The sequence below is a fragment of the Gymnoscopelus microlampas genome, assembly GCF_963454915.1.
Source record: "Gymnoscopelus microlampas genome assembly, chromosome: 15".
In the NCBI taxonomy this organism is placed as follows: Eukaryota; Metazoa; Chordata; class Actinopteri; order Myctophiformes; family Myctophidae; genus Gymnoscopelus; species Gymnoscopelus microlampas.
Window position 1 is genome coordinate 35,581,189 of NC_139952.1, and position 26,225 is coordinate 35,607,413.

The 26,225-nt window shown below is 43.0% G+C and overlaps 1 protein-coding gene across 1 annotated transcript in view; it reads right to left on the bottom strand.

Moving 5' to 3' along the window:
* Positions 1-1,567: 1,567 nt before the first annotated feature.
* Positions 1,568-26,225, bottom strand: part of pou2f2a (POU class 2 homeobox 2a) — a gene marked incomplete at both ends in the record, with an annotated part of 78,701 nt that continues 54,043 nt past the window's right edge. Inside the window, 15 exons of the mRNA XM_084079956.1 lie at positions 1,568-1,950; positions 4,677-4,750; positions 5,837-5,984; positions 6,835-6,883; positions 7,483-7,680; positions 7,795-7,943; positions 8,978-9,119; positions 9,857-10,126; positions 12,945-13,033; positions 14,134-14,248; positions 15,287-15,565; positions 16,525-16,653; positions 18,725-18,781; positions 19,376-19,404; positions 20,801-20,863. Coding sequence (XP_083936082.1) covers positions 1,568-1,950; positions 4,677-4,750; positions 5,837-5,984; positions 6,835-6,883; positions 7,483-7,680; positions 7,795-7,943; positions 8,978-9,119; positions 9,857-10,126; positions 12,945-13,033; positions 14,134-14,248; positions 15,287-15,565; positions 16,525-16,653; positions 18,725-18,781; positions 19,376-19,404; positions 20,801-20,863 — 2,174 coding nt within the window. The remainder of the gene's footprint in view (positions 1,951-4,676; positions 4,751-5,836; positions 5,985-6,834; positions 6,884-7,482; positions 7,681-7,794; positions 7,944-8,977; positions 9,120-9,856; positions 10,127-12,944; positions 13,034-14,133; positions 14,249-15,286; positions 15,566-16,524; positions 16,654-18,724; positions 18,782-19,375; positions 19,405-20,800; positions 20,864-26,225) is intronic.

Consider the following 26,225-nt stretch of genomic DNA (forward strand, 5'->3'; position numbering starts at 1 on the left):
TAATATATGTATGCAAAAAGATTAGAGCAAATAAATAAGTACATAATGATGAGAGATAACAAATAAATAGTGTGTGTGTGTGTGTGTGTGTGTGTGTGTGTGTGTGTGTGTGTGTGTGTGTGCGTGCGTGCGTGTGAACACAGGCAGTAAAGGTATGGTTTGTGTGTGCTACGACTCAGATGATGAACATGATAATGATCATTTGTATGAGTCAATTGATGACAGTGGTAAACGTTATGAAGATGTAATGAGAGAAAAATGCCAGGATATGTTTATATACATATCTAAAAATACAGAAAGTTATCAATTTTGTACCAGCTTTGAGCTGCAACGGTTCCAAAACTCATAACCGTATGGTTCTGCAACAAGAAAGCAGAACAGAACTTTAATGGTTTATTTGATCCACCTTAGTTAGGTGCCAGATAGATGTTGTTTGCAAAAGGGGGCTCATGAAATAGTGGAGAAGAAATGAAGTGGAGAAGTTGATCGACAACTAGTTTGACTCTAGCTGAATAGTCCTGATGGTGTAAACCCCACCCATCTGGTGCATGAAGACATTTTAAACAAACAGCACAAACCACCGTGCAAATACTATTACATCAATGTCAGATTTGAAGTAGGTTCAAGTGTAAAGCTGAGAGAGAGAGGGAGACAGAGAGAGAGAGAGAGAGAGAGAGAGAGAGAGAGAGAGAGAGAGAGAGAGAGAGAGAGAGAGAGAGAGAGGTAGACTATGCATGAGTGCCCAACTAACAGCGAAACATTAAGATCCATCTGTGTTTGGTATGAAATGTCACAAAATATGCCACGTATAAACAATATAAAAATATATGTTTAGTTAATGAACACATGAGGATGAAATGGTAGATGACTGTGCAGTGGTGGTACTGTGTGTGAACTGATCACGGACACGATCAGATATGTAAGTCTTTTTGAACTAAAGCTTTTCTTTCCATTTGTTTTCTTCTTAGTTTTTGGTTTTCAGTTTTTGGTATTTGGAGATTTTGGTATGTTTGTCATTTTCACCTTTGTGTGTGTGTTGTGTGTGAGAGTCACAGCCCCCCCCCCCCCCCCACCTCTATTTGGTTAATTCTTTCCAGGTAAAAAAAAAGATGTATTTCCATTTGACACCCAGTTTTGGGGGGTCTTGGTCTTGTCATTTCAGCCCTCCAAACACACCCTCGCCAAAAGTAACGTTTGTAGTTTCCTCTGCCCAGCAAAAAGCGTTCCACACTGCCACCTCTCCAGCTGTATAGATAGATCAGTTTTTATTTGGTTTCAGATACCCCCCTCCTCCGTTCTCCTGTTCTCTCCGTCCTCTCCATCTTCCCTCCATTCTCTCCCTCTCTCTCCCCCTCTCTCTTTCCTCCCCAACTTCTGTCTGTGTGTATTTTTGGCTTCGGTAGACGTCAGTCGGGGAGGGGGAGAGGGAGACAGAGCAGAGAGCGGCGATGGATCCGACAGAGAGATGGCTTTGGTTGAAAGGCGAGGTTGTATAAATAACTATTTAAAGCTCCTCCTCGCCGTCCTCCTCTCCTCTGATAGGGTGATGCTGGCTGTCGGTCGGGCGTCACTCGGCCATGGCCCCTTCCAGGGGCGGCGGCGAGGAGGCGCCTTCGCTGAAGGAGCAGAAGGAGGCGGGGCTTGAGCACGGAGAGGCGGATTCCTCGGGGCAGGAGGTGGGGCTCATGAGGTCGCCGGCGCCGGGAGGATGCGGATGCTGCGGCGGGGACCGGGTGAGGGGCGGCCTCGGGCCGCACATGACGCCGCCGCCGCTGCTGACCATTCCCATGGCAGGGGAGGCGCCCGCGGCCATGGGGAGGAGGGCGGGGCGGTTGAGGAAGAGGGAGGCGCGGAGGGAGTGCGGGAGGGAGGCGGCCCCGGCTCCGCCCAGAAGCATGTGAGCGCCCTCAAGGCTGGAGATAGGCAGCTGGCCACCACTTGCTGCCAAGGCTGTAAAACGTGGGAGGGTGGGGATACATGATGGAGGGAGGACGAGAGAAAGGTGGAGGACGTAGAGAGAGAGAGAGAGAGAGAGAGAGAGAGAGAGAGAGAGAGAGAGAGAGAGAGAGAGAGAGAGAGAGAGAGAGAGAGAGAGAGGTGGATTGAAGGAGAAAGACAGGTAGAAAGAACAAAAGGGAAAGGAAAAGGGAGGAAATTTGGATGCGGGTGGAGGAGATGTAGCAGTGGATAAGAATGGAGGTTGGATACAGAACCAAGGTGCAGGGAGACAGACACAACGTGAAAGGATAACAACAAGACACAAAGAAAAGACATTCAGTTCAGTCTTATTATCAACACATTGGCATCTGTTGATGGTTCAAATCCCAGCATGGTAGATTGAGCAGGCAAGAGATTTGAGTTTGGTTCAACACACCTTAACCACTTAAGCCCTGTAAACTTTGTTGTGCGAGGAATAGCGAAAATAAACAATCTACCAACTCACAGCACGTTGAATTGCAACACGCAAGCTTGTAGATCTGCAATTTAATATGAATTAATATTTGTACATTTGTTTGAATTGTTTTGGCAGTTTTTGCCAATAATGGCATGTCCAAAATATGATCTTCAGTTTTTTCCCAGTTTTTCTTCAGTGAAAAGTGTGTGCTACACAACAGTTGAGCTGTCTAGATAAGGATCATTCAGTCAAAAAATAAAATAAAGAGAATTATATAGAAGTTCTCTATCATTAGAAAGAAGACATTTCACCTTAAGTTCTGTTGGAACAGCAACATACAGAACATTGCGGAAAGGTAACATTATTTGGTTATGAATTCATCAAACTGAAAATGAGTTGCCCTGCCTGTGATGGAAGATGAGCAAGACTGAATGTAATGATGGAGACGGCATGCAGGCGTATTAAAAGCTATAGGTCACAACAATCACACACACACACACACACACACACACACACACACACACACACACACACACACACACACACACACACACACACACACACACACACACACACACACACACACACACACGTATTCAACATGCACTATTAATGTGGATTAAAATGAACTGATGGAATTGAATTGAGTGAGAAAAAAGGGTTTTGGGGTGAAGTATTGTTTGACTTTTTAAATCAAAGAAGAAGGGGTTTTCCCGCACGAGCGCTGAAATTCTACTGCTGAACTGAGACGTAAAGCCTGTTTGGCCAGGGGAGATATTACGTTGTTGAGCTTCAGGCAATACCTCTGGTCGACCAGTAGTGGTAACTACCTGAACGCAGGGTCTACATTTCTCAATAGCTGAGCAGGAAGTGGGATCTGATGTCCCCCCCCCCCCGACAGTGGTTCTCCAACCTCTCTCTCCCCCAGTGGTTCTCCAAGCCAACAAAGCACATGACTGGAATCCTTCTAAAATAGACACTCACTTCTTTTCTAAAGTCTCTCCTGGTGTGGTTCTCTCCCTCTAACAGAATGAACCACAGCGTGTGCAGTGTGCTAACACCTGCATTTCCCTTAACACGCTGTATCCTTCTCATCAGCACATGGCCTAGAGGAGGCCGGGATGACCAGGGCAACTGGAGGACAGGTAAAGGCCTAAATCGGCAGCAAAGGCACCCTATACGTTAGGATTCAAAAGCTGAGATTCGCAACGCCTGTTTGCAATGCTTGAATTGTTTGATTGATTTGGCAAGCAGAGCATCTCGGTTAAAAAGAGGACTTTTGAATGGCCGCTGCCATTTAGCCCGTGGTACACCCGAGTGGAAGGTGGAGAGGTGGGTAATTGCTTGTTGATATGCTGTGTGAGGGCCCTGCTGAACGGGTTTTCGCTGTACAAGTTCACTCGGATTTCTGAGCTCTGCCATGGGGCGGACTCACTGCCTACGTTGCCGATGAAGGCGGACCATTGTGTGAGAATCAAATTGAATCTCTCACCATACTGAGCAATTCCAGAGTTTGTGCTGGAAATCCCTAACAGAGTGAGTTTGTTGAGGTTGCCGCCGTCGGCCACTGTAGTCCCAGGCTTTTGCCAGGAAATTCATTTCAGATAGAATGGAAAGCAGCGTGAAAAGAGGATGGCTGACTCATCTTGTGAAATGGAGACCTATAAGCCCGATTTATACTTCGTCACGCGACGGCCTCGCGCACGGCAACAATATACAAGCTCGCGACGCTCAGTGGTGGAAGAAGTACTACATTTTTTTACTTGAGTAAAAGTATCAATACCACAATGTAGAAATGAGTAAAATTAGTAAAAGTTTGGTATTGAGAATTTACTTTAATAAAAGTACAACAGTATTTCAAGTTTTCAAAATGTATACAAATCTTTTGAAAATAGACGATCTTCAAATAGCCGAAATATATATAGAGCTTAAGTGGTTAATGTATATTTAGTAATACTAATCAAAATCTAAAAAGTAACTCGTTTTCAAACAATTGTAGTGGAGTAAAAGTACAATATTTTCCTCTGAGATGTAGGGGAGTAGAAGTAAAAGTATTGAAAATTGGAAATACTCCACTAGAGTAAAAATACCTTAAAACAGTACAGTACTTAAATAAATGTACTTAGTTACTTCACACCACTGGCGATGCTTTGTGAGCATGTATATCTGCTATTTTCGTGCCGCTCTGTCGTCGCACGATGGAGAATAAATTTGGCATTAAACAGTTGAGGGGAGTGAATGCGTCCGCATGCAGGCACACACGCGTGCACACACCACACACCTTGCATGGTGGCCAGGGGATTGCTGCCCATAAGGGCCTGGCTCATCCCTGTGCTTACTCCCATCATTGTGTTCCTGTAATGTGTGTATGGACCGCAAATCACACGCACACGCACACACACACACACACACACACACACACACACACACACACACACACACACACACACACACACACACACAGAACCATTTGCACATAATGAAGGAATAGAGAAAGGCAATCTGGTTAAACGAGGCAATCAAATCTCATTAAACAGTGTGAAAAGCCCCAAGGTTGTTAGGCCTGTTAATCTCATACAACGGTACACGTTGTACTTCACCGGATCAGTATCTGACACTCTCTATATAAGGTTGAGCTCATGTCTGTGCTTGCACGCGTTTTCTTTTTTTTCTGAGTGTCTCCTCATGCATGGGAAACTATGAACTTGCTGCGAAACTGGCAGCATAGGTTTTGACATAACATCAAAGGGCCCATACCATGAATTCCCCACTGCAGCAGCATGCAAATATCGGCCAACAAGACAACTTGAACTCTCAGAGGTTTTTGCTTCGACTGTTAGAGCAGTGTTAAGGTCCTTACAAACCGGGGGTGTTTTTTTTGTTAATTTGCCCCTCAATATATTTTTTTCAAAGTGTTGTTTGTGTCATGAATACATCCACAGAACGCAAGTATTACGCGTTTTTTTCAAGGTCAATATTTCAATAAAAGGATCAAGTATGTACAGTTTGTGAGGCATCAACTATATGAATAGTTTAGACACATTTTCAGATCATTTATTTGTCACACTCCTGGTGTGTAAAGACCTTCAGAGTTGGCACATGGAGAAGAGGGTTGGTATTGCTATAATAATGGCTGCTCAGGAGGTGTGTGTGTGTGTGTGTGTGTGTGTGTGTGTGTGTGTGTGTGTGTGTGTGTGTGTGTGTGTGTGTGTGTGTGTGTGTGTGTGTGTGTGTGTGTGTGTGTGTGTGTGTGTGTGTGTGTGTGTGTGTGTGTGTGTGTGTGAGCCAAGCAGACTTCCAATGTCAGACATATTCCCTATTTCTGCTTTATTCTAGGAAACGCACAAATTAGGCAGAAGGCTGCAGCTCCTAATTTAAATGTAGTGCCTACTCTGTAGCTGAAAACACCCCAGGACCCCACATACCACAGGGGACACTCACCCAGTGTTGAGCCCGTGTTGGGCCGCCAGGCTGGGAGGGGCAGGGCTGGCTGTGCTGTGAGGGGGCGGAGTCACAGAGGAGGCGGAGCCTGCCGCGGCAGAGACAACAGAGGTCAGCGGACAGGTTGCCGAGGGAGACAGACTGGTGGCTGAGAGAATGAGAGAGAGAGAGAGAGAAAGAAAAAAAGGAGTGATTGTATTAAACTTTTGTGCTGTACAGCATGTCTCAGCATGTACAGCAATGCAGTTTTATCAACCATTTCACTAGGTTTTGCTAAAGAATAGCAAAATGTTGCTTTTATTTGCTGGCTGACACAAAACTTGATTGATAAACACAGAAATATCAGGATTTCATAGCAATGGCACAAGAAGATCATAGCTGTTTCTAAACCAGGCTTGTTTGTAAATATCAAAACTGGAATATTGCGATGCAGTCTCATAAACTTTTTGCCCTATACCACTGGTTCTCAACATGGGGTCTGGGGCAGGGACGTGCTGGCCACTGGGAAATTTGGGAAAATTCCAGAACGGCCGCGCCATTTACGGGCCGCCAAACGGCCGGTGGGCCACCCAAGACAACTGCAGCATGTTTTGTTTTTTTTAATTGAAAAATTTCGGAAAATCCCAGAGCTGAGTTTTGGTCCCAGCATGCCCCTGGTCTGGGGACTCTCAGGGGCCTTTGAGGAATTCCAGGGGGTCCCCAGCTAACTGATTGATAGTTAGGAACCAAATGGACCCTTACAGTTCTGTAACTCTGACAATGTACAAATGGAACCAAATGGATCCTTGCGGGACCCTTTGGTTCCATTTGTAGCCGGTATTTTACAGTGTATACTGGGGCCCTGAGATAACAATTGAAATTTAAAAAAATGAGAATCACTGCCAGATACCAACAATTGTTTATATATTACAGAAATATTATGACATCACAATACTCCATGTTATCAAAAGTCACCCCAAGCCTATTCTAAAACTTTAACAATTCAAATTTGGGCTGACCTGTTGTGCTGAGGCTGGTGGGAACCTGGGACAGGCCCTGACTGGACATCTGAAGTGAGAGAGACAGACAGTCAGTCAGAGAGACAGGAAGACAGCAGGAGAGATGCAAACATACAGAAACAGGAAATCAGGTAGAACATGGAATGTGAGCAACCTTTTTTTAGTCATTGTCAACGGCACATATCCCGTTTATATCAATACCACAGTGTAGAAATATTCCGTTGCAAGTAAAAGTCTGGTATTCAGAATTTACTTTAGTAAAAGTACAAAAGTATTGGCATCAAAATGTACTTAAAGTACCAAAAGTAAAAGTATTCATTATGCAGAAAGCTCACAACGCGTCGCGATGTGACACGTAGTAAGCTTGTAGATCGGCTATTTTCAAATATCCGAAACATTTATAGAGCTTAAGTGGTTAATGTATATTTAGTAATAAACACAATCTAAAAAGTCACTAGCAACTAATAGTTTCTAACAATTGTAGTAGAGTAAAAGTACGTTTGTACAACAGCCAGCAGTTATCGATAAATTGTCCCACACCGAAAATAGCCCGTCTACAAGCTCACAGTTTGTATACATCAACGATTTTCTGCACGGGACACACCGGCACCAGGCATAAAAGCCTGGAGGCGCGTGGGAGGACCGTACCATGTGTGGGCTGTAGCAGGGGGTTTTGTGCATGACGCCCGGCGGGGTCTGGCTGGGCAGTGGTGGTGTGGAACTGCTGGAGGGGTGGATGCGCTTCTCCTTCTGCCGACGGTTGCAGAACCAGACGCGGATCACCTCCTTCTCCATGTTGAGCTGCTCCGCCATCATCAGGATCTCCTCCGAGGTAGGCTTTTGGTTCTGGAGAGAGAACCATGAGAAAACCTCTATAAGATACTTGAGCTCAACAAGAAGACAGATAGGTAGGTAGATAGACAGAGATGGCTGGGTAGATAGAAGGCTTATTAATGTTACATTGATGAAGTTGCGCTCTAAGGCTATGCGGACGTTGGTCTCGATGCTGGTGCGTTTCTTCCTGCGTCGCCCGGGCAACCCCTCGAAGCCCATCATGGGGGAGGACAGAGAGGAGGGGCTTGGCAGCATGCTGTCGACAGCCATGGTCTCTGAGAGAGGCAGATAGAACGACAGAGAGAGAGAGAGAGAGACAGAGAGAGAGAGACAGACAGACAGACAGAGAGCGAGAGATATGCAGACAGACAGACCGACAGACAGACAGACAGAGAGCGTGGTCATTAGAACGAAATGATATAATTGCAGAGAAAACGACAAACACATTCCATGTACTCAATATAATTGTACGGTTATTTAGATTTACAAATAAACTAAGCTAAAAGTTGCTCGTGATTTATTTATTTTTATTTCTCCAATCGTCCGCAATTTCCACTGAAGAAAGTGTCTTTCATAGACAAATATGTCAAAGCGCGTCGGAGAGTGATGAAATAGAAGAGTGGAGATCCAGATGGCAGATTCACCAATCTAGCAATTTATACAGTGGGTGTGGTCTAATGTTCAGCATTCAAAGCAGAGCTGCATTGAGTATAAAATTATTTTGTTGGTACAGAACTTGTTCTGTTTCGACGAGCCGACAAAAACAAAACAGACTTCTTTTGGAGTGTGCTGCTATCTTAAGCCTCTTCTACCGTTCAATTATTTGAACATGCTGTGTTAGTGAAATACGTATAATACAAGGTAAATGTAAACAGCACTTGCACCTCAAAGCATGAAGGCATAAGCATATCATTAGTATTTTTCTGTGACATCACATAAGTGATAACTAAAACAAGCATTTAGCTACATTTATGATGCACTAAACCACAGCAACTTACATTGCTGTGTCCCAGTCTTGTCCCAACCATGAGAGGGTTTCAGGCGGTCTCCAGCCAAATGAACGATAGCTAGGAACCAAGTGGACCGCTATGAGTCACTTATGGGTAACGAGTCCATTTGGTTCCATTTGCTCACTCTCAGAGTTACATTTGCAGTGTCTACAGTTTAGATTCGAGTCCCAGAGATATTTTCTTTTTCATCAAATGGGGGTCTGTGGCCATAATTCATAGCGTACCGGTTGTCCATGAAATTAAGAAACCGTTGCTAATGACTGCGCTGTGCCATCATGGCAGCGCTTCAAAGTGCTCACCTGCATCACTTAGCCACTTCTCCAGCAGTGGTTTGAGCTTGCACATGTTCTTGAAGCTGAGGTTGAGGGCCTCAAAGCGAGAGATGGTGGTCTGGCTGAAGTCGTTGCCGTACAGTTTGCCCATCGCCATGCCCACATCCCCCTGACGGGAGCACAAAAACATGGTCAGAGACTAAACTGGTTGCAATGTGTGGATTACAAAGTGAATACATGCACACACGTGCATGCATGCGTACACATATACACGTATATAGTTGACTATTTCTTTGCTATTGTTGTTGTTATTGCTGCTACAATGTTGGTAAACCAAAAACTAAAGAATCTCACTCTTGTGTACTCGTGTAATCTTGAATCTTGAACTACCCTACTCTGGGGAAAACAGCTTTTTCAGCTGAGACCCAAAAGATACATGAATTAACCACTTTAGCACTATTTAAAAGTGAAAATAGCCGATCTACAATCTCACAATGCATCGCGATGTGACGTGTTGTGAGCTTGTAGATCAGCAATTTTCACTATTTCTTGTTTTTTTATGGATTAATTTGTCTGAAATTCTTTTCAAAAATATTTGAATTTGTGTTAGAACATTTTTATATACATACATTATTTAACTTTTTTTGTGATTAAAATAATAATAAAAATATTATGGGCCGGATGGGTCACCGCCCATTATTTGGTACTGCTGTAGAGTTTAAAGGAGTAGTTCACCCAGCGGAGTCTCCGGTAGGAGTCTCAATTGAGACTCAATTGAGTCTCCTACTGACCAGCCACCCGGTCATCGAATTATTGGCTCAAGAATGCGACAAAAACAAAAAAATCTCCATGAATTCAAGGCTTCATGGGGTGTGTAATTTTTTGCGGTTAACCTCCAAGTCTCACCTGTGTGAAGCCCAGTTTGATGCGTCTCTGTTTGAAAGTGCGGGCAAACTGCTCCAGCTCCTCCAGATCACTGGGCTCCTCGCCCATGTGACCCACGTGACCCCCGTGACCTCCGGGAGTTAGGCCGGAGGTCATGGTGCTGCCGGAGGCCGAGGCGCCTCCACCAGAGGCTACGGCCGCGCTGCTGCTGCCCCCAGTGGAGACGATGGCGCCGCTGCCGCCGCCGCTACTGCTGCCGCCGCCAAGTGCTACGTCACAACTCTTCTCCCTCTGTAACGACCACACACAGTCACCATATTGAAGCTAGAATGAATAAATGAGACACACGATATGGAGTTGGTGGAGGGTTATATTCAAAGCACAGAAATGTTGATTTTCATAAAACTATCCAGGACAAGGAACACTATATAATTAATTTATATATATATATATATATACACGCTCTCAGGACTGTTTGATGTATGTGATTTCCTTTTAAATCGTGTCATCTTATTTATTTTAAGTGTCAAAAGAGGGTCTCAGTGTGTTTTCTGAGAATTAAATAGAAATGTGATTTATATTCATGTTCCAATGTTCAATGCCAAAAACACAATTAAATTATTAATCACAATTATTTGTATGACAATTAATCAACAAAAAAAATCATGATCGAGGCAGCCCTATGCCATATTGCGCAAATATGAATTTTGAATAAATCAGATGGCAAACACAAAGAAACCAAAGTGAGAAAAGCTCACTGTCAGGGAAACAAATGAATTTGACCCTGCGTTCCTCGTGGGAGTCGAGTAATTCCACACAGGCCATGCACGCATCTGGAGCCATGGCGGCTCATTTACATTAACCGTCTCTGTGCATGAAATACATTATTTTATGTATGACAGGACTTCATCACCGCCTAATGGAAGATCTATAACTGTGCCTTGGACCTGTGAGGAGGAATCCACGCATCGCTTTATCACATGTAAAAGAGGCGAGAGGAAAGCTGAACGGTTTTGCTGGGAGGTGAATATATTAGCAAAAAATCAAAGTCACTCATTGGATTCAGGCGACACTACCAATTATGAATCAGATGGACTAAGGCATATAAGGTTGGATCCAGTAAATGAGACGTTGTGCCCGAACTCCGCCAAATTGACAGGGTGCGTTATTTACTTTGGAATAGGATGTCAGGGGGCAAGGTGGCGAATGGAGCGTTTCTGGTTGCGGGCGCTGGAATGAAACACTTATATACAATATAGGCTACAAGCCATAATGTAACTCATTTGTAAAATGGCAGCATACTGTAATGACATATCGTTGCCATCAGGCAGAAACCTTGTATCTCCATATTTCAACTTTTTATGGGTATTTTTTTCCCCTCGTAAATTAATGCTCTACTTCATCGTACAAAGGTTTTGCAAAAATAGCCGATCTACAAGCTCACAATGCGCAGAGATGCAACACATTGTGAGCTTGTAGATCTGATATTTTTTCTATTTTTGAAAGCCAAACTAAGTCGTTACGTTTGTGGGTTTTTTCAATATTGAACCAGTGAAAAGTATTAACAAGAGCTTGTGACTAAATAATATCTATACTGGATCCACTGGGACACAGGTTCTTTTTTCCATTTCCTGAAAAAGTAACAGTTTCGGACATACAAGGTTTCCACCCGACAGCCAAGATATCTGAGGCACGTTTTATTTACTCAGGCTGAATATGTAGTGTTCACTTCCCAAGTCCCATTAGTGGTCCTGAAAACTCATAACAGGCTTATCCAAAGTCATCTCCCTCTGTGTGTGTTCACCGCAGAGCAGAAAAATACATTATGGGATACGAAACGATCTACGGTTGAAGATACTTTATGGATTTTGTTTGTATTATACCATTTCCTAATTGTTTCTTTCAAGGTGAGATGTCTCCTCGATGTAAATCGATTGTTTTTTCAGTCTCACCTCCACAAAATGCCCCCACCCCACCGCCAGTCTGTGTTTTATTATCATTCCATTTGATCGCTTTCCTTGCACATTTCATCGCGGTAGGAATAACCTCAATAAAACTAGGGTAAATCATCAGACGCGATATCAACCTATCGCTGCTTGAGAGATCACGCACACTATTTTTACACTCTCAGAGTTAAATTAACACTGGGGATTTTACTGTGTAGAAATGGAGTTCGGTGTAAAATGGCCCTGGAGTGCCTTTGCAGTGTGCTGAGTAGTTTCGGGGGCGAAGCGACGTCTGCTATTGGAAAATGTGTGTGTGATCGACTCCCTGTCGGCCGTTGTTGTTAGCCGATCAATGAAGCTGCAGAGATTCAACAAGAGCTGTTTGATTTCTGCCTGTAGAGGCTGGTCCCCCGTGTCCTGTTGAATTTGTTAAGTACTCCAGTCTCACCTGGTTTCTCTTTGTATACATATCGAAATGTTCTCTTTCTGTTTGTCTCTCTTCATCACACACACAAATACCATTCTCTTCGCCTCTCACTGTTTATTTTTGGTTCATTCATGGTGGCACTATAACAGGCCGATTCGCGTTTTTACCTATAACTGCACAGATCTGCGTAAAACTTTGTAAGCACACTCCCTAAAGGCCAAGGAAAAACCTTAGCCCTGTATTTTTCCCATCTGCCTTTTATAGCGCCACCAGGAGGCCGACTTATGAAACACAAATTTCTTTTATATTACTCCTTCATATTTTATCCAAATTTCACTCAAATCTGTACACATGATCTCTATGGTTATGTAATCAAGACAGATCTGTCATATTCCATCCTGATTGGTGAATTCCGAAAATTGCTGACCCACAATAACTTACCTGACCTGGCGGAGACCAGTGCTCTTTTTCTAGTTCACTCTGATATGCAAAGTACAACTCTCTCTCCTCTTGCAAATGCGCGCACGCACACGCGCGCGCGCGCACGCACGCACGCACGCACGCACGCACGCACGCACGCACGCACACACACACACACACACACACACACACACACACACACACACACACACACACACACACACACACACACACACACACACACACACACACACACACACACACACACACACACACACACACACACACACAGGAGTGAGAGAGGACTCCCTCCTACCTGTGCTTGGAGTCCCAGTCGGGGCGGTGAGGTCAGGAGACCTCCTGGGTTCTGCTGAGGTAGGATCAGGTTTGTTGTCGAGAGCAAACCTGTGGCACAAAAACATCCCAGTTGATTCCAGCGCATTCCAGTCAATCACTTCCATGCAGGTACATGGATGCAAAATGCGAAATGCTTAACTCTAAATATATTGTGTGTATTGTGTCTACGACCGAATACACAGTGAAATCCTTAAGGCCAATTTATACTTGGAGCGACAACTGCCGAGCGACCCGTCTGACCCGCATACTACGTGTCTCATTGGGTTCTGAGATTTGAGCATTCATACCGTCTACGACTCGCCGACAGCCTCGCCAGAATATGTAAACAAGGAATTGAACGTGGTCTCGTGCATCTCCATGGTAGCGAAGCTTGCCTCGCCTTCCAAACCAATCGCAGTATGCAACATTTTATGAAGCGTGCGTCTGCGTCTGTTCATTTTTCCAGAGGTAGGTAACACCGTCGGCGGACGTCCTCCGCGACGTATCGCTCGAAACTTGTCGCTCGAAGCATAAATTGGCCTTTAGTGTTCATTTAACTCGAACGACTGTACAAATGGAACCAAATGGACCCGTGGTCCATTTCGCTACATTTGTACAGTCTTTGGAGTTAAATTAAAGCTGCAATACGGAACTTATTTGAATGAATAAAACATTTTAACCATTCTGTATGCTAAAGTATGTTACAATACAATACAATAGAACTACTAATACAGCTGCAGTGGTTGGAAGTGGTCTCCCATTGAGAAATGTAGACTCTGGTGTTCGGTAGGAAACCAACTGACTGACAAGTAGTACTGCCTTAAAGGAGTAGTTCACCCTTTTTTTTTTTTTTTGTCTCATTCCTGAGACAATAATTCAATGAGTGGCTGGTCAAACAGGAGACTCAATGAGTCACTTAGCCGGTCATCAAATAAAAAAAAGAATCGCCATGAATTCAAGGCTTCATGGGGTGTGTAATTGAGAGAAAATAAGTAATTTTTAAGCTCATAGGCGAAACATCTCCCTCCCTGGCCAAGTGTGGACAGCCCCCTTGTATGAGCCATAGAAATTCTTCATTCGTGCGGTAGACCACGGGGTTCAAATCCCAGGCGGGCGGTTCGGACGACCTGGCAAACACTGGGATTTCACTGTAGGATCTTTGAGCTTACCCTGCTGTGGCTGCTGTCCCTGTGTGGGCTGAGACAGGAGGAACTGGGCGGGTGACTGCAGTGGGTGGCCTGGCATCAGCACCAACTGCTGGAGCTGCAGCAGTTGCTGGATGTCCTGCATTGCACACAAAAACACACACAAACACTTTACAGGCAAAGCCACGCGAAATGAATGCAAGGCATTTTGCTGTCGTTCGTTAGATATCCTTGGAACGCCAATGTTGCAGCTTTTCTTTAAAATTACATTTTGGGAATGTGGCACACTCATACCCAGGAGGAAATCTCACAAATAAAAACTAAAATAAGTCTTTGCACGTGGAATGAACTACCATATAACCAAACAAACAGACACAAGTGCTTATGAATTGGAGAGAAAAAAAGCTGGGACAAAGAACAAAATACAAGCACATACTTCTAGTGAGTGCAAAAGGGCCTTAAAGGTGTAGTGAAATGAAAAATATGTTTTTCACACTTTCAGAGCATATCCGTGGTCATCATATGGGCATACCTAACAATAGATGCAAAAAAAAAAGAAAAAAAAAAATGTTTGTGTATTTTTATATCTAAAGTCCCTAAAAAGACAATCTTAATTACTTCCTGTAAACGAAAACGTGCTGTGTGATGACATAACACAGCCTTCATGAATATAAATGAATCTTGATTACATGCACCTGTTTGATTCCCATAGCTGCACGTTCTTCAAACAAAGCTGATTTTAATTACAGAGATACTCCGTTTTGAATCTCATTGAAGATGAGTGTATTACTCATTTTAAACTTCATCTGCACACTAAAATATGTATCTGAAAACATTATAGGTTAGAAATAAGCCAGGTAGTAGCAAACGTGCTTCCCTGGCCGTCTCTCTCTCAATTGTAAACAAACACTAGCCGTGTTGCGCACGGCTGAAGTGATTGAGATCCAACGTCCCATAGCCTGAAGGGATGAGACCTTCTGATTGGTTTAGAGTCGGTTGAGCCGACGTTTCAGACTGAACCTTCAAAATAAAATGACCGAAAATGTCACTGCAGTGCGTCTTTAAGAAGGTAAAAACAGGAAAGAACGTGAAACGTTTGTCTTTTTTTGTATTTGCTCACTAACAGCTTCCATTTCACGCTTGGCTCAAACCACCCATGCTGATTGGTTTCTCCTACCTGGGCGGTGAGCTGGATTGGCTGAGACAAAGTCAGCTGTGGAGGAGGGGCTTGGGCCTGTTGCTCCTGTTTAGTTGACTGCTGCTGTTGCTGCGCGGCCTGCGATTGGCTCTGCTGCTGCTGCTGGTTGGCCTGTTGCTGTGCGGCGTGGGCAGCGTGCGCGGCGTGCGCGGCGTGTGCAGCGTGTGCGGCGTTGGACTGCTGGACGGCGGCTGCCAGGAGCTGGGCCTGAGCCTGCTGCAGGAGCAACTGCTGCTGGGCCGGGAGGAGAGCTGCAAGCTGGGGGGCGGGGCGAGAGGAGAGGAGAGGAGAGGAGAGTAGAGGAGAGGAGAGGAGAGGGTAAACGAGGGATAAGACAAAAAGGCGTGGGGCACCGATAGCCTAGTGGTTAAGGCGCATACCACATATAGGCTCTAATGTAGCCTGACAGCTAGTCGCAGGTTCGATTCACGAGCCAGACGGCCTTTGCTGCGTGTCACTCCCTCTCTGCGTGTCACTCCCTCTCTCTCCCCGCTTCATGTCACTCTCCACTATGCTATCGACATAAAGGCAGAAAAGGCCCAAAAATAAGTTAAGAAAAAAAAAAAGGCTAAAAAAAAAGAGAGCATTGGACACGAGAGAGTAGGGCAGGTTGTGTGTTTGCACGAGCAGAGGTGGGGGTGAGAATTTGAGCACCAAATGGGTCCATAAGGGTCCATTTGTTGACATATACAGTACACGGTGAGTTAAATTAACACTGAGGTTTTTACAGTGTAAAAGCATGTTACAGCAAGGCAGCCAACAAGAGGCACCGACTCAACTGACATAACCACATACATGCTGGGATCTCATTATGCCGCAAAGAGCGCCGGTGGGAGGAGTTTTTTCAAGTTGTGCAGGTGCTTGCTTGTCTTTCTCCACTGACAGTATAGGTCATCTATAGGTAGCCTATATTTATTGTACATAGACCCATGTGCTTGTGCAACAAAAAAAAACGCTTTGCAATGTATAACGCCTTACAAGAGCTTGTAGATCTGCTATTTTTGGTATGCAATATCGGCGTGCAACGAGGGAAAAATGGCATTGATAACATTTCTGTCCTAAAACACTGATGTCTTCACAAGTATAGTAATCCAAAATTGATTCTCATTAAAACCCAATCAGTTTTAGTGAATAGATTTTGAATCGTTGATAATAAGAATCGTGATTCTTTCATAAATCGTTTTTTCCCCCCCTAGTGTGCGTGTATGTGTTCTTACCCCTGCTAGCTGACTGCCAGCCAGCATCAGCTGTGTGTGGTGGTGTTGTTGGGCCTGTTGTTGTGTTGGAGCAGGTGGGGGAGGTGGAGCATGGCTTTGGGTCATCTCAGGGCTCTCCTCACTCTTCCCCTACAGGAGACAGACAGACACCACCATCATCAATCTCTTCATTTAACCTTTATTTAACAACATGAATCCTAGCCTCCCTGTTGTGGGGCAGATATTCTGCGAAATATGGCTATTTGGTGGACAGGGAAAAGAGGGGTGGACCAAGTATAGAGCCCTGGCCTGCGGGACCCCCAGGCCAACTAAGTAGGTTAAATAAGTGGTTAATAGGTAAGTTAGACAGGTTTAGAATTACTCTGTCGTTTTAAATAGACCATAATTACCTTGCGGCTCTCATTGTAAATCTTGCCAGAAATATCACCTGTGGCAGAAGCCGGTTTTGTTACATTAACTACTTAAAACCCTAATTTATACTTCATCAGACGACAGTGTTGCATGAAAATAGAGCTTATTTTTTGCCCTGCCTGTTAACAGCTAATCTCAGGCACCGCTGGACCGATCGTCGTGAAACTTTGCACGCCCACTTTTCCAGTAGGCCAAGGAAGAACATTTACCCCACGGGACCTATTTCTAACAAAAAACGCCATTCTGTATCATGAACCTAACATCCAATCATACTCAAATTGGAATCACATGTTGAGGGGCCTTTAGTCTAATAGAGTGCACCTAGAAAAGTGCTTTCACTTCTACCCATAGGGGCTGCCGCAAACCCGACCAGTACCATCTGTAGTACAAACTACCGCATTTCCCCAGCGGCTTCATCGTGTCCCGGCGGTTGTACCCCACGACTGACATGGGCCTATTAGGCAACCTGGCCAAGGGGAGATCTAAATTCTGAGGAGCACACTTTTGTAGTTTTTAATGTTTTGAAAATTGTTACAAAGGTTTTTCACTTCACATCTTTTTCTTTCTTTTCTGCTGTTGTTGTTGACAATGACATGCCAAAAATAGGGACACCAGATTGAACTTTAAAGTAGTAGAGAATACATTGGTGTGTGTTTATCCAAAAAAAGGGGGCACAATCTGAAAGGTATGAGAAAATATGTTTTTGTATGCAGATCTCGAGTATTTTCAATGACACAATCATCCTTTGTATGCAGCAAATATAATTTAGTCATTCATGATCTGTATTTACTAAAGTGACCCAGGTTATTAGAGCTGCAAATCTAAGCCCAGTGATGATAGTGATCTTGCAGAGAGTGCTTTATTGCATGTTACTCTTGCAAAACACAGTTAAGTAAGAGAATAGAACATTTCCAAGTTGTGCCTGTGTGCCCCAAGATACTTTACAGTTCAAAAGAAACAGACAAAGCGACAGCACTATTCAAGACTACAAGCAGATCAATAACAGATCAATACTGCTAGCATGTTGACAGGCATCGGGTCTCTCGACTTACCAAAACAACCTGTTGTTGTGTCGCTCTGCTAAACAGGTGTTTAGTCCGGCATCAAGCGCAGCTGTAATTGAGTCCACGGCATTTGAAATATTCCAAAAGCTTGCAAACTTTGCCCTGGGCCTATCTTCACCTTACTGCCTGTCTGTCAACCGTTGACCCTCGCTGTTGCACTCTCTTCTCTAAGGTTATCTTTCTCTTCTTTCAGCTTCCAAATCAAACTTCCCTTAACAATGTAGTGCTTACCTCTTCCAGAGAGGCAAATATATGGTCTGTCCGTCTGTTTGCATGTCTGTCTTTCTTTCTCAGCCCCTCCCTGGCTGCTGAGTAAACTAAAGTGTTTGAAATGTGTGCATTCCTGCAGTTGCTGTAGACTTCTTGAGAAAGGGAGGCGTGTCTAGGACTGCTAAAACATGCAGATTTGCATAGTATAGTCAAATTTGCTGTACAGGTGTGTCACCTGAGGCGTGTGAGTGTGTGTGTGTGCACGCGCGCGCGAGCGTGAGTAAATCCAATAGATAGCAGAGATTAAATATAGGTTTGTGTCCCACAAGCTTATATACCTACTGTACAATTGGCATGCACAGCACGCACACACACACACACACACACACACACACACACACACACACACACACACACACACACACACACACACACACACACACACACACACACACACACACACACACACACACACACACACACACACACACACACACACACTTGAATTCACCCACCTTACTGCTAGCCAGGGTGGGTGAGAGGCTGAAGGGGCTGGTTTTCATGGGCTGGACCTGCAGGGTAGATAAAAGACACTCATTGTAATTAACTATTCAAATACATACTGTCGGATCAAGACAGACAGCTGCTGACACATTCTCAGATGTGACTATTACCTCATCTTTTGCATGTTCTGACTGAAAAGAAATTTGCATTCAAAGCTTTGTTAGGCACGATAGGGCAGTCTGGTATCACAGTTTACAGTGATAGAGAGCTTATTCAACACCAGTATTGCAGTCTAATATCTATTTGATCTACAAGCTCACGAGCAATTTTATTAATTTAATTTGAAATTATATTTTTTATTTACCGTATATTAATTATTATTATTATTGGCAACCCATGTTGGACACGTTGAGTTCCTTCCTCAGCTATGTTGTCACTTACAGTGAGTGACAGTTCAGTGCGGTGGTCCTTTAGCTTGCACTGATGGGTAAAAGCTACTGTCGTAGCCCTCTGGGCTATCGGTTATCACCCCTTGGGGTTATCAGATGTCCTCCTCTCTACGATGTTATCCCTCCCCAAATAAAGGCTGGGTATGTCGTAACGTATAGTAGCAGTTACAGTCATAACTGTGCAGTAGTCTAGAATGGATAAGAGGAACCCACCTGATCATCAGGGCTGTTTCTGTCAGAGTCTGAAACACAAAAAAAACAAAATGATTTAACACTGTGTGTGTGTGTGTGTGTGCGTGTGCGTGTGCGTGTGTGTGTGTGTGTGTTTATTTGTCAATCTTTTTAGAATAGCCAATATACAAGCTCACAATCTGTCGCACGCTGTGACACATTGAGCCAGTAGACTATTCAAAAAATGTGGTAGAGGCAGAGAGAGAAAGTCTGAATGAGGATCAAAGAAAAGGTATAATCAGGGCTGAGAGAGAGAGATGACAGATGAGAGAGAGAGAGAAAGAAAGAAATAGAGATAAGAGGGATGATTGGCATGACAAAGCCTGCATAAAGACGTCGATCTTGCACGCTACAGTCAGTAGATGTCCCCAGGCCACTGCTCTAATTGATCAGTCGTGCATTCAATGTAATGTACAATCTGTGTATTCAATCTTGTAACAGGCAGAAAACAAACTTATTAATGTTGGTGTGTATGTCTAAGCGTGTGTAGACACTTGTATTACTGTTTGTGTCAGAGAGAGAATCTGACTATAATGATAGTACTAGGTACGGTGTATGCTGTTCAAGCATGCAGGTGTGTGTGTGTGTGTGTGTGTGCGCACGCGCGTGCGTGCGTGTGTCCGCTAGCCTAACAGGTGTGAATGAATCACACAAATTTTATTTCTACTACTCTGCCATCAAAGTGTGGAACGCCCTGACACCATCCCTTGGAAAATTTGGATCACTGCCTTCCTTCAAAACAGGCCTGAAAATCCATCTTTCAGGAGACCAAAAGGAGAGGTATACTTACTTCTCCCATAGAAAGGTGATGGCATTCACTGGCTACAGTTTTTTCTTTCTCTACTCTGTACAAAGTGTTTTATATGTGTTGATGATATTGTATTTTGGTGTTATTTCTATGCTATGTTGCCGAATTGAATACATAGGACCACAATGGAAACAAGTCTGCAGGACCTTTTCGTGTTATCCTTTTAGCTCAAATGTCTGACTTTACCGTGTGCTGTTTACATTTCTGTCTAATAAAGAATTCAATCAATCAATCAATCAATGGTAGGTATGCTAGCATGCAGGTGTGTGTGTGTGTGTGTGTGTGTGTGTGTGTGTGTGTGTGTGTGTGTGTGTGTGTGTGCGCGCGCGCGCGCGCACGTTCGTTAACAGGTGTGAATGAATCACACAACTCACTGAGGTGTGATTGTGGGCTGAATAACAATGTGAAAGAGAGGAAATATGATTCATATGTACCAATACAGAAATACAATGATATTGAAAGAACAGAATAATTAACCACTTGAACTTGAACCCTATAGACATCCCTATTCTGGGTATGTCATAATAGGCAAACATTCAGCAAAAATAGGCGCATGTGCGTGTGCGCGCGTGCGTGCATGTGTGTGTGTCTGTGTGTACCTGAGCTGTCCCCAGGATACTCAGACCCAGGCTTCTCCTCCTCTGCTTTGGACATTCTGATATCTGGAAAACACACACACACACACACACACACACACAGTAAATAATTTGCTAATATTTTGCTTCATTTATGTTCACAATTTGAATAATTTGAGATATGACCGAATTCAATGTCAAATTTTACATATCAATCTTTAGAATGCTGCAGTGATTAGGCCTATAACATACATTTGTTTTAAATGTAAATAATTAAATTCTTATTAATGTGTCTTATTAATTACATTTTATTATTTCAGTATGAGGTCTAAATCTGCATGGAAATAGCATGTCCTTTAATGCTATACAAAGGAGATAATGTTTACAAAGACAAAAGCAGAAGGTGATGTCCTTGAATATACTCAATAAGACAAAATATTGATCATTCTTAATCCATTTTCATTTTTGCTGCCAAACCCCAAACAGTTCAGACAAGAGTGTGAACCTGTGTCGAGGACTACATTCAGACGGTTATAGAAGAATGAAGACAACCTTCATTCCTCATCACACATCTGACAGGTAGCTTTACTGTACATCGTCGCTTGCTCGCAACTTTATAATTACTGTTTCGTAATTCAAAAGTATTCAACATTTTTCAAACACTTTCAAGATTTTTCAAAAATGTAAAAAAAAAAAGCAGCTGTACGGTACAAGCTCGTTGTGAGTTCAACTTTAGTTTTTCTTAAATTATTATTTTTATTTAATTATTTTACATTACAGTCCACGGCGTCCACTCTACACCTCAATACACGAGCCAGTTAATAGACGACACAAGAACATAACTGCCACATTGTGAACAAACACATACACACACATGCCATGTTTAACAAATTAATAATAAGGGGAAATTGGAAAAACGTAAAATAGTAGCCTCCATAAAATCTTTTTAGATAGGCCTACGCATCATTATTAGTGAAATGAATATGCAAATGTTGAAAAGATCAAACTGGAACATGCATGGGCCAATAGACACACTAAGGGCCCATTCCCCCATCCAAAGAGTAAAGAGCTGCGGTGCCCTACTCTTTGGGTGAACTACTCTTTAAGTCACACAGCATCACAAGACACTATTGACAGCAGGCGGCAGGAACTGCAGGGCATGCATTTACTTTGATATCGTCTGCATTTATCTGAGGCTCAGATACAGTCAGACGCCTATAGTGCAACAGCCTGCTCCTTGACCGCCGGCATTTTATACCAATTCAACCGGGTGTAACAAAACAGCATAAGAACCTGTAAAGATGGGTCTTTATTCAAGCCTCAGCCTTTTTTCCCTTATTTTATTTCACTTGTATAACGGAAGGATTTCACTGGCATAAAATAATGTGAGGAGGATTTCATTTCAGTTACAGTTATGTGTACAAGAAACCTTATGATTGCTGTTAAACTACAATGGCTGTTATATGATATCAGCTGGGTCAGGATTCTGCTGTGTAGCCTATACCAGCCAAATCACCTCGAATGCTGAGGTGCTGGTTAGACCTGCCCCACACATTGCAGCACTAACAGCGATCAACAATTTCACAGGAATAATAGCGTCTGACTATAATAACACTGCAATGGTATAATAATGATTAACAATGACAATAATGATGAAAATGATGAATAATGATGAAAATGGAGAAAATGATGGGAGATATTGTAAGTCCAGCAGAGCCTATCTATCTTTGGTACACAGCTAAATCCTGAGTGTTAATTAACTCTGAGAATGTACCCATTTTTAGCGGCGCTAGCCGCTCTATACCTTTAGGTATAGAGCGGATATTAGCCCTCTATGCCTGGCTTTTGCGTCAACGTTCTGATTGGTCAGGTGCGCCAACGTTCTGATTGGTCAGGTGCGTCAACGTTCTGATTGGTCAGGTGCGCCAAAGTTGTGATTGGTCACTATTCATGACATCACTATGATGTCATGAATATAGAATTCGATGTCTATATAAACGATGACAATGACTTCATCTTATTATTCATTTGGCTAAAGTCTCCGTCTAGGTAAGTTATTTAAAGTTAATATGACGAATAGAAAGAGAAAGATACAAGAACTGATGAAGGGTGAATGTATAGAAAGTCTGAGTTCGGGACCCAGTCATCCGTTATGACAGAATGGTTTGATAGAGACGATCGAGAATCCAAGAGTCCGTTAAGGTTCTGATTGGTCAGGCCCGTCAAGGTTCTGATTGGTCAGGCCCGTCAAGGTTCTGATTGGTCAGGCCCGTCAAGGTTGTGATTTGTCAGGCAAGGGGACTATTCATGACATCACTATGATGTCAAGGTTTATTTTTTATTTCCTCATGTTTTTTTTTGTATATATTTTTATTTGGCTAAAGTCTCCTTCTAGGTAAGTTATTTAAAGTTAGATCCTCAATTTAACTTTATCTGTCGTCAACGCTCTGATTGGTCAGACCCGTCAACAAAGTGATTGGTCAAGCTTCACATGACACATGGCTATAAACACATTATAAACACATATCGATGACATAATGTATTCAAAGGCGCCGCTACCTTCACACAGGGTGTGATTTTTATACTCTGTTGAATTAATACTCTGGAGTGCAGGTTATATAACATTCATGGTGATGCTATTATTGATCCCCAAGGGGAATTTGTTACTGTCACCAGTGTAGAACACACTGTTAAAAATATAGACAAACAAGCAGACAAAACCAAGAAAAAGACAATAATCATTCTACATCAGTGTTAATTTTGACAGCAAATTTCGGTTTAGTTTTAGTCATCTTTTGAATAAAATGTCAATTAGTTTTAGTCATATTTTAGTCATCTGAAATTATTTTTAGTCTAGTTTAAGTTTACTAAATATCATAAGATTTTTTCTACTAAATTCTACTTAGTCTACAGTTTTTTTTAATGTATTTTGGCAGGCCGTGATGGCGTCATAATGCCTGATCTACAAGCTCACGACGCGCTGTGAGCTTGTAGAGCGGCTATTTTTGGGCCGTGACACTACACTAGAGCACAAACAAGCATTTCAAAATAGCTGATCTACAAGCTCACAACACGTCGCATCGAGACACGTTGTGAGCTTGTAGATCGCGAGCTTGTAAATCGGCTTGTGGATGGGCTTTTTTATCGGATTTTCAAATAGCCAAAGTTTAAATAGGGCTGAAGTGGTTAATGTAGCCTATATTTTAACAATTAATTAATACGTTGTGGATTAAAAGTACAATATGTGCCTCTGAGATGTAGTGGAGTAGAAGTAAAAGTACTGAAAATTGGAAATACTCCAGTAAAGTAAAATTACCTCAAAATTGTACTTAAAGTACAGTACTTGAGTACATGTACTTAGTTACTTTCCACCACTGCATTTCACAGACATGTCACAACAGGGGGAACTCAACTACAGATAATAATACACTTAATAGTGGGTACATTTGATTTAGGCATTACCAGTTAGCAAGCATTGACAATAATATGTATTATTATTAGTGCTTTGCTCTTTGGCATACCTAATTAGCCGCTGCAGCTGTCTTTACTCTGACAAGTCTGTCATAGACTCTATTCACACACTCACGTTCAACAACAAAAGGAAGGCAGCAGTGTCTTATAGCACCAAGAACACTGAATATATTTATCGTCTTTTTGACCATTAATTTGACCAGGTAACTCAAAATAAGAGTTATTTTTAAACGCCACTGCTATGATGTGTATCTTCTATACCTTCTCCTCCCCAGGCTTTAGAGCGGTAATTGGTCCAAGAGGAATGATAACAGCAGTGGAAAACAGCTTACCTGACCACCACTCATTACTCAGTACCAGAGACGCCATCTTGAATTGGGGGAAAAAATAGCCCTTTCTTTTGCCTGGTCTCTTAATTTTCTATCTGTCTTGCTCTCTCTATATCTCTCTGGTGTTCAGAGAGACTGTCTCGTGTCGTGGCATATATAGTCTGAGACACAGACGCTGTAAATGGCTGTACAGTATGTAGGCTACTTTAAATGTGATAACGGTCTGTCTTGAGTTGAGGTGCACGTTTGACAGAAACCTGCGAACGCGTCAACAAAAGGTCTGTCACCACAAACCTCCTCTTCCTCCTTCTACAGCTTCCTCTAAACTGTGTCAGTGGCATGCCCCGTGCCACGCACACAAACACACGCACACACCCACACATACACGCACACCATTGTCACAAGAAAGACTTAACTACATACATAAAAGGCATGTGCCTGCCCGGCCTGCACTTCCCGTATGACATATTATAGAACACATGAAAAGGATGGAGGGGCGTATTAGAAATTATATCTGAGCCGCCTGTGTGTGTGTGTGTGTGTGTGTGTGTGTGTGTGCGTGCACGTGCGTGTGGTAATCTTATCACCAGGGTCACTGTCAAGCTTACGGTGTGATTAAAAGAGAGGAAAGGAAAGAAGGCCAATAAATGACTAGAGTAGGAGAGGAGAGAAGTAGAGATGAGAGGAGACACGGCCGGAAGGAGAGAAAAGTAAAAGAGGAGAGGAGAGGCGAGAGGACAATTTGTCAAGGGAAAAAGACAAAAAGAGAACAGTTCAACAGCAGAGGAGAAGTGAAAAGTCGACCTGCTGACAGAAAAGGAAACCGTGAAAGAAAAAAAAATAAAGTGAAAAAATGTCACAAGTAGACAGTAAAACAAATTGCTGTGTGGAGAGTTTGGGTGGCAGGAAAAAGCTGATAATTCCCCCACACAAATTGTTGACATTTAATCAAACACTACACACACCTACTCACTCATGCGCTCCGTTTACACATGGCAGCTCATGACGTCATACGCGACTTGTGGCAAATTGTAACCAACAACAGCAATTTAACCATTCAAATTAAAATCTGAAAAGTTAAATCAATAAGATCCTGCTTTTGGGAGGGAAATGTGTCTTTTTAATTGAGCGATCTGGCTTTGGAGGAGAGTTGCAGTAACACAGAATGGCCAGGAGGTGGAAGCACCCTCCAGCAGATGCCGAGCATGGATCTGAGGGGAGAGAGCCAGGTGAAAATAGAAAAAAGAAAATCAGTGACCGGAAAGCTCTGGTCAATCTCACTGATACGCACCCTTCTCTCTATGCTCACAGGAAAATAAAAGATTACAAATAGTACCACAAAAATGTAAAAACATTTCCAAGAAAAATAGTATTTCTCAGTTTTTTTGTTTATTTTTCTCCACATTTTGTGGCACCACAAGTAGGCTAAGGCTAAATATGTTCCTTTGAAATTGAAAATGTGTTGGATAGTCTGCCACCATACCAACACTTGGTCAAGTTCGATGTTTCAAACTGTATCTGCAATATAAAAAATATCTGACTTGTTCAAATAAATACAGGAATAGCCTAACCAATTTTTCCAAAGAGTGTGAACTGTTTCAGATTGGTATTCATTCCTTCATTTTCATTCATTCATTTAGTGAGTACTC